Raw genomic sequence first — 12,972 nt, 5'->3', positions numbered from 1 at the left:
TTTCCTTTAACCCATATGTGACATTCTGCCTTTCACTCTGAAGCCATGCTGTACCCTGGGAAGAGCCCTGGAGTACTCACTCTATTATTCTGGTTATTTTTCATCCACCTCCTCCCTTTAAATACAGCACAACATCCTCTGAAGGTGATAAAAGACCTTTATTTTCCTGAATTTCAACATCTAGAACATCTCTCCTTATAAGATTGCTCCTCCCTCACCAACTTCCCGGGAGACAATCTGTCCCTACAGCATTGTCCAGAGTTCCTCCTCGGCCCCAAACATCAACTTCTCACAGAACCACAAAGCTTGGGAAAGATCTTTGAGGTAGAGTCCAACCTTTAACCCAGCACTGACACACCAGAATTATCCCTGGACACAGCCACCAAACACCTCAGCCCCTGGAGCTTCAACAGCATCAGAGCACAGAGGCAGCTGCTGCAGCCCAGACCTTCTGATGAGAAGATAAAAAGGCAAGAAAGCAAAGCAAGGCAAGGGAGAGAATTTTAAAAAACCCCAAAAGGTCAAAGATTAATTCCAAAAATCCCTGTGAAATACATACTTGAAGTGTTTTCCCTGAAATGCTTCACTTTGCACTGCATTCATCAAATTCTTAATGTGTATTTTTAACCAGTTTTAGTTGAAAGAAGTCCCATAAGCCCATTTGTAAAAATTTTTAAGGGTTTTGTGAAGGCGTAATGAAATACTTTACAACTGTACCCTTCTCTCCAGGTGATAAATGTTAGACCTTTCTTTGTGCTTGGCTGAAGCAAGTATAAAAATGATTAAATATTTTCTAGGAATTTGTCACTATTGACCTCCCGTCTGCAGAATGCCTCTATCTGACTATCACTAGGAAAAATTGGCAAACCTCACACTGCAAACCAACTTCAAAATCTACACCCACCATTCTGAGCTTCTCTGAGGTGGACCTGCTGCAGAAACACCAGGAGGCCACAAAAAAACCCCTGAGAGCTGGAGAACCTCTGGCATGGAGACAAACAGAGGGTTGGGGGTGTTCACCTGGAGAAGAGAAGGCTCTGGAAGATCTCAGAGCCCCTTCCATTGCCTGAAAGGGCTCCGAGAGAGCTGGAGAGGGACTTGGGACAAGGGACTGGAGGGACAGGACACAGGGAATGGCTCCCACTGCCAGAGGGCAGGGTTAGATGGGATATTAGGAAGAAATTCTTCCCTGGGAGGGTGGGCAGGCCCTGGCACAGGGTGCCCAGAGAAGCTGCGCCTGCCCCTGGATCCCTGGCAGTGCCCAAGGCCAGGCTGGATGGAGCAACCTGGGACAGTGGAAGGTGTCCTTGCCCATGGCAGGGGTCGCTCTGGATGGGTTTTAAGGTTCCTTCCAACCCAAAGCATTCTGTGAGGCTGTGAAAGCTTTCCTGGAATCAGATCCCTGCTAACTACATGGACGTGCACTCATGGGGAACGAATGCAAGTATGTAAATATTCAGGCATGAAAATACAAGACAGCTTTTGTGGACAGAAATAAAGCAGCACTGTCTGCCAATTGTTAAATGCATGCTCAGAATGACTTTGTCTAAAATTTGTAGCTTTTAAAAAACCTCTTTACTAACATTGCTTCAAAACAAACCCCACACCTGAATTTTTCTACACACGTCCACTGCAACAGCACCTTTGTGGCACAATTTCTTTATGGTGATTATGAGGATGGAAGCTGATTTATCTACCCCAAAGTGTTCCCAAAGGCAGGAATTCATCCTCAAGAGCTGGAAGCACATCCCTCCCTCTGGCTCCCAGAGACCAGGGGAGGAGTCCCACACACCAAGGGAACAGCCAAGCTTTGCAAATCATCAAATAAACAAGAAAGTTTCAAATTTTACTGCTGATTACAGCAGGCCAGGAAACAGCAAGATTCGTTTTACTGCCAATTCCGCCGGGAATCCTGGAGGACAAGTCAGGAAGCAGAGAGCTGCGGGGGTGGGGAGAGCAGGGCAGCGAATAAAAATCAATACTTCCCTTGCTACCAGGAAAATCAGGTTTGCAACAGCGGCAGCAAACAACTGGCCAGTTACTCAGCAGAGAGGACTTGGCTTTAAACAATATCATCAATATGCAAACTGTAACTGCAGGCTGAGGTTCAGGAAATATTTGCCTCCTACAGACCTGTTCTGATATTTTAGAAACATTTTAAAAGTTACATATGCATTAGATTTTGACAGATCAGGCATCCATTATTTGGGGCTGCTCCTCTGTACAAAATAGGTCCTGCAGAGTCTTAGTTTCCCCATCTGTCAGGCTTTAAATATATTAATAAACATTCAGAAGAGACTAACAGCTTCTTGAAAACATAAATAAAGGGAAAAAAAATCTCATTTCAACCCCCAACATCCTTAGAATCCAAGTCTATCATGTATTTATTCAGCTTTAACCGGCCATAAATTTCCTAGATAATAGAATTCTCATTTCTAGTGCAGCCAATCACTTCTAATAATTGGGTTCTTCTTTTTACAAATCATACTTTATTATCTTGTACAAAGAAAACAATGTGGCACTTTGCAAGTGATCATTTTGATAACAGGCTGAATAAAGCCTACAAGCTTTAGAACAGGACTTTCTCTGCTCATTTGGTTCAAGTTGATATTTTTACTGCTTGTATCTGTGTTACACAGTAGCAGCTGGCACTGGAAGGACTGAACTGTACAAAACTCTTAGATTTTTTTTCTTGTCTTACAGCAAACATTCCAGAAATACAAAAAAAGGCCAAAATTATACCACAGCAGAGCACGTGGAACATATTTGCAGTCAGATCTGTTTAGATGCTACTTATGCTTTCCATATCCATCCCATCCATGGCCGTTTCATGCCTCGACCTCTCCAAGTAAAAATAAAGCAAGCTCCCCTCCAACTCCAGCAAAAGCAGAATTTATAGAAGATTAACATTTCCAGCATGAAACTCTTGGAAGTGTCTGTGATGACATTAAAGCACAAAAGGCTTCTTTGCTCTGTGCCTGCAGCTCTGGGAGTTCAGCAAATCATTTAAACCCAGTGAGAATCTTGAGCTGAGCACTGAAAATAGAGTTTAGATCAGGAACATCCACTAGAACCAACTCTTGGAGACCTAGGAGATGTTGCTGAATGTTTCTAGGAGATTTTTTCCAGCCAGGTTTCCACTGCTGAGAGGCATGGGATGGTTTACAATCCTCACCAGCAATCCAGATGTGATCTTTATAAACATCTAAACAGGCTTGGTCCGTTGTAGTTGTATCAGCCCTTCTCCTGTTTCAGCTTGGAAGATTCCATCCCTTTCTGGAAATAATTCTGAGCTGGGATAAGGGGACACACAAAACCACCCAAATGTGTGGGCAGAGAGCCTCAGACTTCATCAGGAGTGGTCAGGGCAGGCTGGGAGCCCATCCCAGACACCAGAACTACTCCCTGTCCCCCCAGCAGCCTCTGCCTGGGCTCCACAGGCTCCAAAGGCAGGATTGCATTCCCTGCTCCATCCCCCAAACAGGCTGGAGCACTCTGGCACCTCTCTGCTCCCTCCTGGTCCCACATACATCCACATTCCTCTGCCCTTCCTGCAAGATATATCCCCCAGGCAGGGAGGAGAAAGAGGGATAAGCCACATTTTCCCTTACTGATTCACACAGTGGGCAAAACCTAAGCAAGAATGTAGATAATTAGACCTGTCTTTGCTTTTGTTACTCTTTTTTTTTGTTTGTTTTAATGAAAATGTTAGCTCTTGTTGACAGAAAAACTTCAAATTGTCTAATTCTCTGTTGGCTGGGCGTGAGAAATGGACAAATTCAACCCCTAAGTTATCATTTCCATAGCCAGGATTGCCCAAAACTGGATTTTTAATTGAAAATGTAATAATGAGCCCCAACCATGGTAGTGATTGCCAACGACTCAAAATTCAAAAGATATCAAAAGTGCACTTCCTTACAGAGGGGAAGAACTAAGATTTGACATATACATAAAAATTATGGGATAGATCTAATTTGCAACCATTTTCATGCTGGAATGGTGACTTTTACAGGACAGTCAATCTCATAAATTAAGCATTCCATGAAGGGAAAACAAGCTTCCCACAGTCAAATCTATCTGTGAGGGCAACAGGAAAGTCCTTCACAACAATGCCCAAGTCAGGGAGTTTCATTTCTCTTGGCCTTTTGCCTTCTCAGCATTTCAGTTTTTATCTCTTTAAAGAAACACAAATGGAGTCGTCATCCAGAGGCTTATTTGGAATGTTCAGCTCAAACTCTGAGAGCTGAAGCGTGGCATCGATCACACTGCATTTTACTGATTATGTCAGAAAATGCTATTTGCATTTCTGAATACTGAATTAACAAAATGTAGGTCAACTTTGTTTGGTTTTTTTTTTTTTTTTAAATGTTAAACTTCTGAACACTTTAGTTAAATCACCACATTGAAACCAGTAGGAATTTCAGGTGACAGCAAGCACTGTGAAGAAATGATCACACTGCAGGTTACAAACTGAAGGAATATTTGATATTCAGACAAATTATCATTCCCATCTGCCAGTGCACTTCTGCCTGTTGACTGGGACCCTAAATCAAACCTTGGGTTACTACAGGTTACTAGAGTCTCCCTGGAACATAAAACCTACTGTATGGCTACTCTGGTTTCATGTAACAGCTATGTCATTAGTTAATGATTTAAAATTTCACCCTCTGCAAGCAATTCACATTCCAGTGGATTGCTGGAGTGGTTTCCAAATCTTTTCTTCTTTTTTTTTTCTCCCCTTTAAATGCTACTTTAGTGTTAAAATTCTGAAGTCAATATTATAAAAATCTGTTGAGACAATGTCTCAGGATCATTAACATATGTTCAAGTGTTTGAGTACTCTGAATCCTGGTGATGTAATGGCAAAAAAGTGCATTCAAAATATTTTCAGCTATATTCAAAATGGTTTTTTTATTGAAGACACAATTAAAGACGTTTATTTTGGCTTTTAACTTGAGATCTTCAGAACTCTTTATTTAAAACTATAATGAGTATTGCTCTCATTGCTGGTTTTTTCCAACTCTATTTGAAAGAAAAGAAGGTAAAAAAGTTTGTGAAAACATCCCCAGAGACTCATTCCCACTGTGATTAAAAAAACCTCTAATGGTTCAGGTTGCATTGTGAACCTTTTTCATACAATTTATTGCAGAAGACAATTCACATCTGTAGGGACACTAAAACATTCTGTTACTCTAAATAACTGAAAAGAGACACTCAGCTGACAGGAAAATTTCAGAGAAGTCAGGAAAGATGTAGCTGAAGACAGAAAACAAACCACCACAGCCTGAAGGAGGTACCTGAAGGACTGGACTGGTTTTTTACTACTATTGAACTTGGCACTTGGAAACAGCCAAGAATTTGCATCATTTATGAGGATCAAATTAATGCAGGCAGGTAAAAAAAAAGGAAATTCATTTCTTTGGGCTGAATGCCTGTTGTCCATCCATGACCACACTCTGAACGTGACACTCAGAGCAGCTCTGTCAGCACTGCTCAGTTTTCTATACATTTAACCATACAGATTTTACATTAGAGGTCTATGAGTAATATGAATTAATACAAATTTAAAAATAAAATAACCAGTTGATTTTATCTGTGCTGATTTATAGAGATCCAGACTTTCAGTTTTTCTTCATACTTTATATTTTTCTTAGTTGCTCACATTTACTTTGATTAAAAAAAACTCCTTTTCACATTCTTAGGTCTCCATTTTAGCTTCAAGTTTGTTAATGTTCCCAATTTCCAGAAGTGCCAGATGACCATAACATAAAATATTCTGCAAAGAACTACGATTTCTGTTACTTAAAAAACTAACAGAGAATTGAATTCTCTGTGAATTTAGTGTCCAAGGTATTTCCAGGCACCTATGAATCACCTCCAGTTGAGAAAATCTAAGTTTCTATTTCCCAGAACTAATTTAACAACACAAATAGGGACCAAAATCCTCCAGCAGCACCAACACCACAGGCATTTGAGAACATTACAATAATGATAATAATAACAACAAAATATGATTGTAGCAAACCTTCCATGCTCAGCTTTCATCTTGACAGACAACTAAATCCAGTGCACCACCATGTGGCAACATATTAGGGAATGGTTCACATACCAAGACCTGGTTTTTTCCACCTTCCAAATTTTTTTGCTATTTCTTAAAAAACAAATGTTAACAAATCCTTCTTAGTGTTTAAAAGATCTCCCTTAACAAGTTGCCACAGCTTCACTCATCTCAAAGGCTATTTTTTAATACACCTGGACTAGCAAGAAAAAGCTTGAGCATTTGTCAAACACAGTATTTACCTAAAAACATAACTGCCCCAGGACCAGAGAACCAGCTGTTTCTTGCCAACCTCACTCCCTCACCACAGGAGAAATCTGGCAAAAGCCTATACTGAACATCGAATTCCTTTTAAAACATAGATACATTTAAAATAAATAAATCAAGCTAAATGCTGGTCTCACATCTGATTAAAAGCTTAAAAAAATCTTGGGAAAAAATCAAAACCTTGAAGGTATACACATGCATTATTTAGCAGCTGCTCAGTTACTCTGGAACTGCCTCTCTCCAGCTGAACAACAAGCAAATAAATTATTTTTCTTCCACAAGAAACACCAACACAAGGTCTCAACAACCCTAAGAAAACCCTCATTCCCAAAGCCAACACATGCCACTTAGTACCCTGGAATTTCCTTCTGCAGCCACATGCTAAACTCAGAGGGAAAAAAAAAAACAGCTTTTCATTAAACTGAACAGCCTTGCCTCACACAGCACAGGGCTGCTATATTTCACCTTATCACAAAATTCCAGGATTCAGCCTCAGCTGATTCTGGATTTCATGAAACAGAGAGTTAATTCATTATGCCTTAACACATTGGTGAGCCATTTTGTACCAATCCCCTGAACCAGCAGCAGAGACTCAGCACAGCTGAGTTATCTGGGCTCCCCATCTGCGCTCCGGGCTCTTTCTCTCGAAGCTCACCGGACCTAAAGGCTCTGAAATCTGACAGAAATTTGGGTGAGGATGTGCAGCCACGCCAGGGAGGCAGGCAGAGCCACGGGTTCCCACAAGCTCCCTACCTCCAGCACCGGGAAAACCTGCAGTGGAAGAGGTTGGAGCAAGCAGTGTTCTCCTTCCAGAGCCCAGGACAGACAGACCCGCAGGTCTCCTGCTGCAAAAGTTGCTCTGGAGTGATGTGAAAGTCATACCACAGAGCTCATCGCCAATCCAACCACGTTTAAAAAAGAAATACACACCCCAAAAGCTGAAAAAAATGGTAATTCACCTCCTGCTTGAAGATGACGCTGGAGTTTCCTCATCTCCAACTCCAGGTCCCCTCCTTCCCCTCACCCCCAGCCCAGCCCTGCTAACACCAAGCCTGAAAATCTCTTTCTCTGCTAAGAAGACCACCACGATTTTCTGCCAAAGACAAACCAATAGCAAGAACACAATGCACATTATGCAAGTTACTGCAGAGTTATGCAAGTTAGATGCATATTTTCACTCGCTCTGCCGAGGACTCCGAAGCCACTTGTTTGATGTGGATGCGTACTCTCATTCCCAGCTGTCAAATCTTCCTCTGCTTGTCTCAACTGGCTTTTTTGCACTAAAATTTCAAGCAGTTCCTACAGATATTAACGAAGCCCTTCCATTACATACAATAATCTAGGCCATTAAAACCACAACATCTGAGCACAGTATCACACATGTCTAGCCCAAAAGAGGTCTTAGGAGACGTGGTAGGCAGAGCACAGCACTTTATTTACTGCAGATACCCCACACTCCACATTGCCAAACAGAGGAAAGCATCAAAAATCTCTTGAGCCAAACCAGGCCTCGTGGTGGAACTACCATCTCACAAGCAAAAGGAATTAGAGAGTTACATAAACACTCCTATGCTGAAAATAAGTAATTTTTTATTCCAACACCCCCCAAACCTGAAGGTTTGGGCTTTTTTTTTTTTAATCTACCTCCATATTTCTGCAGTCAGCACTAGGGAAACAAGAAGACACATATTTCATGTATGGCCTTACAGTCAAAAGTAACTGGGAGCAACTTCTCCAACAATACAGGAGCCCTCACTAGTTCCATGATGAGCCACACACAACTGCAAGCTTTTTGGGCACTAAATCCATCAGTTTCAGGGGGAGAGCTATCAGTCTACCATTTCAGAAAACTGCTCAGAGATCTGACTGTATCTACCAAGGAACATGGAGACATAACTCTTTACTTCTGATTTCTGCCCTTTCTCCCCTATTTACCAGCACTGCCTGTAACAAAGCATAAAAGTGACATCCAAGTAACATCCCAAAGCCGTGAACAAGCCCCCAGAACCTGAACCCTCCTGCTCACCCACCAGACACAAGAACACAACCACTTACAGCCCCAAGACGGCTCCAAGCTTCTGAAAGCAAACAAGGTTAAAGGCACTCGTCAACATCCAGACTTTGGAGGGAAGCAGCTCCTTCAGCCAGGCTGGATTCATCTCATTTGGGAGAAAAACCCAATCCAAGTGTGATGCCTTACGCAAGCAACAACTATTTATCTAAGGAGTCAAACAGAGCCTGCTTTAACAAGTAGCCTGTGTCTCTCTCTGAGAAGCACAAGTAACCTCCAACAAACCCGAAAGCTGCACAGATTCTGAAATGGGGAGGCACGGAGGAATATATGAAAGAAATCTGGTTAAAAAAAAAAAAGGAGAGGGGAAAAGAATTTAAAATCTTTCCAGCGGATATTTCAAAACCTTCCAACACACCCAGCACAGGTATCCCTTCCTTGAAGCAGGGCACTAACTGCACAGTGACCACCTTATAAAGTTACCTCCCCAAACATCAGAGAACAAGAGCATTTTTTTTTTAAATGACTGATGAAATTTGGTATTTAAACACTTTTAACAAGTTCTCAGCTGTATCCAACAAGCAGTTTCAGACACCCTTCACGCAAATACCTTCATCCCACGAAAAAAAAAAGCCAAAAAACAACAACCAGCCCAAAACCCAACAAGCCCTCCTCTATTCCCAGCAGCCTAGAGAGGATTATACGGCCACTGAAGAATGCGAGTTGTTACTACGTGCATTTTTAAACAGAGGGGGGAAAAAAATCACGGAGAAAGACAGAAAGCAGCTCACCTTTATCCTGAGTGCAGGACAGGATCTCCTCCTCTTTGGGGTTAGTCACCTGGGTGATAATGGACGGGTTGTCCATGGAAACAGAGTGAGATTCCACCTGGCTATTTCCCTCTCCGAGGCAGGCTTGTGTGCGGGGGGTTATGGGGGGCGAGCGGGTTTGTTTGTTTGTTTAAAAAAAATCAAGACGCAGGTTCGAAATTGAAAAAAAAAAAAACAACAAAAACCAAAAACTATCGGAAAAAAAAACCCAAAACAACCAAAACCTCAACAAGCAACTCCTCCAGGAGCGAAACCGAGGGGAAGGGGGTGGGAAGGACGCCAAACGCGATGCCACAGCGGCCTCTTGCCGGCGCCAATTCTGCACGGCGAGGGGGGGGAAAGGAGCGCAAACCTCCCCCCCCCTTTTAAAAAAAGCGAATTAATCCAATTCACCCTTGCGGGAAGCCCGCCGAGCGCTGCCCCCCGAGCCCCCGCCGCCTCCCGAGGCGGGGGAAGAGCCCCCGTCCCTCCGCTCCGCGCTTCCCCCGCGGCCTCACGCCGCCCCCCGCATCCACCTGAGCCGCCCCTACATTCCCCCCGCCGCCCGCCCCCGCGCTTATCTCATCCCCGCGCCCCCCTTCCTCCCGCGGGCAGCGCTCGGCGGAGCGACGCCGGGCCGCCCCCTCCACCTCCTCCACCTCCTCCTCCTCCCCCCGTTCCCGGGTCGCGGGCAAGGAGGGAAGCGCGGCGCGAGGGGAGGAAGGGAGGGGAAAGGGGCCGAGCCGCTCCCCGCGCTGCGCCACAACCCGCCCGCCGCCGCTGCTGCCGCCGCCGCCGCCGCCGCGCCCCGAGCCCGTGAGCGCGCCCGGCCCGCCCCGCGCCGGGTCCGGAGCGAGGGGCGGGAGCGGCAGCGCCCGGCGGTGCGCGGTAAACAACGGGCGGGGCCGGGCCGGGCTGGGCCGGGCGGAGCGGGGCGGGCAGCGCGCACAACACCGCGGGGGTGGGGCCGGGGCCGGGCTTACAGCGGGGGTGGGGCCGGGCAGCCGTGAGGGCGCGGGGCGGGCTCGGCCCGGCCGCCATTTCCCGCCTCGGGCTGCGCGGGAAAAGATAAATCACGGCAGCGGAATTGTTTAGGTGCGAAAAGGGCTGTGGGATCGGCGCTGCTCTGTCAGCCACTGAGTGCTACGTGTGGACTTTCCTCAAACACCTCCCGGGACGATGATTCCACCACCTCTCTGGCGCGTCCTGTCTCTAATGTTTTACGAACTTGTCTGTGAAGGAATTGTTCCTAATGTCCAACATAAACCTCCCTTGGCACAGGGTGTTCCTTCTCATCCTGTCCCTGTACCCTGGGAGCAGAGCCTGATCCGCCTGGCTGTCCCCTCCTGTCAGGGAATTATGGGGAGCCACAAGGTCCCCCCGAGCCTCCTTTTCTCCAGGTTGAGCCCATTTCCAGCTCCGTCAGCCCCTCCTGGTGCTCCAGCCCCTTCCCCAGCTCTGTTGGCCATCTCTGGACCTAATATTAATAGATATAAACCATCTATTAGAAGACATGTGATGTATTTTTACAGGTGACTGTAAGGTGTCTTTTTCAGAAGCAAGTGTGCAGCTCAAATGACAAAATCACTCCATTTGGAAGTGGCCACAGTGGGTCACCTGGTCCCATGTCCCAGCTCTGGCAGAGAGGACCACAGCAGGGCCATCCCAGAGCACATGGCACAGGATTGTGTCCAGATGGCTCTGGAATATCCCTAGGGAAGGAGACCCCACAGCTTCTCTGGACAATCTGTTCAGGGCTCGGTCACTGCACAAGAAGAAGTTCTGCCTCATGTCCATGGGGAGCTTTCTGGGATCATTCCAGCCCATTCCTCTGGCGCCATTGCTGGGCCTGGTCCCTGCTCCGAGCCTTCCCTGCAGATGCTGACAGACATTGGTGAGGTCCCTTCAGTACATCCTCTCAAGGCTGAACAGCTTTTCCTCAGCTTTTCCTCACAAGAGAGTCCATTAATCTTCCTTTTAGCCTCTGCTGGACGCACACCAGGAGCTCCATGTCCCTCTTGTGCTGCAGAGGTACTGATGGCAAAGGCTTGGCTGCTCCTCTCACAGCAAATAACCTCTGTCTTTTACCTAAAAGGCATGTCTGGCTCTCCAGGAATTCTCAGAGCTCTGTTTGCTGGTGCATGAGGATATAAATTATGGTGTACCTGTCCTGCTCCCACCCTCCTTGGTACCTGCCATTACCCAGGGCCTTGGGCCCAATACTGGGGAAGGTACATGGGGAAACCTACCCCAAATAATGGCTCTTTTGTGGGGCTGACAGAGTGTGAACCAAAAGAAAACCTTTAAAAAAAGCATAGTGGTGTATTTAACATAAATAAAGAATTGTAACCTCCTTTACCTCCTGGGAAAAAAACCCCTAATGTATATTCAAGCCTCTATTGTAACCTTGCTACACTAAAGATAGGTATAATTTTATAATTAATTAAATAAATGGGGAAAATCCTTCTGTAGCCAGCAGAGACCCAGGCAACATGAATTTTAGTAATATTGGTTACAGTTATCTTCTTTTTGCACTAAAGGGGAAACCAGTGACGATTTACATTAACAGAATATTTAGAAATTTATCTATGAACAGTTTCCCCTAACAGTAACAAAGCCATGGCATTGACTCCCCATCCCTGGAAGTGTCCCAAGGCCAGGTTGGACAGGGCTTGGGGTAAGTGGAAGGTGTCCCTGCCCGTGGCAGAGGGTTGGAACTTGGTGATCTTTAAGGCCCCTTGAACCCCAGCCATTCTGGGATTCTGGGATTCCTTTCAGCTGCCAAGCTGGGTTGCAGAAATGACCATTTTGTTTCATTCCAGCAATTTAAGCAGCTGTTTTTGTTGCAGCTCTTCCTCGCTGTGAAAGAAGACTACAGGCCCAGCCTCAAGGAATTTCTGCTCTGCAGCAGTGCCACATCCAGTTTCTGGAGAAAATGACTTAACAGCTCGGGGGCCTTGTTTCATTCCTGCAGTCAACAGATTTAAACATTTTACTGCGAGCCTTCAAAGCACTGCTGTTTTTTTCAATGTAGAAAAAGTCATTCCAAATCTACCTGTGCTTTCTGTCTCCAAAACTAACACTCCCTGCAGAGCAGTACAGGCAGAGATACCTGTATTGCAGGTTTCTGGGACTTGTATTTTAGGTTTTCCTGTCCTACTCTTTATGACAAACCCTCGCACGGGGAGTGAGCGCGATGCCACTGCTTGCATTGCATCCAGCTGTGCAAGTTCCAACCTGCTCCTTGGCTTTGGCTCCTCCAGACAAGAGCCTTGCAGTTACAAACAGTCCCTCACAGGCTGGATTGGGCACAGAGGAGCAGGAGTTGGTACATGTTGGCTGGTGGAATTAGCCCTGCTGCCTGTGAAGGCTGGGAGCTGCTGCTCCTGAGCTATTATGCAGCTTTATCACAGCTCTGGTTATGTTGTAACCCTGCAAGTGCTTGATCTTTTACCCGCCTAAGCACTGCAGGCATTTTTAATTATCTGAGGGTTAATTTGCATAGGAGCTTTTGCTGAAACAATAAATTCATACCTCTGTTATTATCTGCTATGAGTTTCTGTATCAATATTTATATTTGGGTAAAAACCAAAGAAGCTTCCTGCTACCATTAAGACAAAAGAATTGCTTCAGAGCAAGTTCAGGAGTCAGCCAGCACTAAGAACACCTTGCACTTCTGTGCAGGGAAAAGGAAATTGCAATATGTGGTGGGCGAACAAGCCTTCCAATGCCTCTTTTCTATGCAGGGATGAGGAGACAGAAACATCTTGTCTGATGAAAAGCATGTTTTGCAAGGCTTGACAAATACAATGTTCACCTCGAGCCAA

General features: G+C 45.3%; 1 protein-coding gene across 4 annotated transcripts in view; it reads right to left on the bottom strand.

Annotated features, from left to right (window-relative positions):
- Positions 1-9,498, bottom strand: part of CTDSPL (CTD small phosphatase like) — an 80,439-nt gene extending 70,941 nt beyond the window's left edge. For all 4 annotated transcript variants that reach the window (XM_030943892.1, XM_030943894.1, XM_030943893.1 and 1 more), the window contains exon 1: positions 9,128-9,498. In XM_030943892.1, coding sequence (XP_030799752.1) covers positions 9,128-9,203 — 76 coding nt within the window. In that variant the 5' untranslated portion in view covers positions 9,204-9,498. The remainder of the gene's footprint in view (positions 1-9,127) is intronic.
- Between the last annotated feature and the right edge of the window lie 3,474 nt (positions 9,499-12,972).

This window comes from Camarhynchus parvulus, chromosome 2, assembly GCF_901933205.1.
Source record: "Camarhynchus parvulus chromosome 2, STF_HiC, whole genome shotgun sequence".
Lineage (NCBI taxonomy): Eukaryota > Metazoa > Chordata > Aves > Passeriformes > Thraupidae > Camarhynchus > Camarhynchus parvulus.
This window is presented reverse-complemented; position numbering and strand designations above follow the sequence as displayed.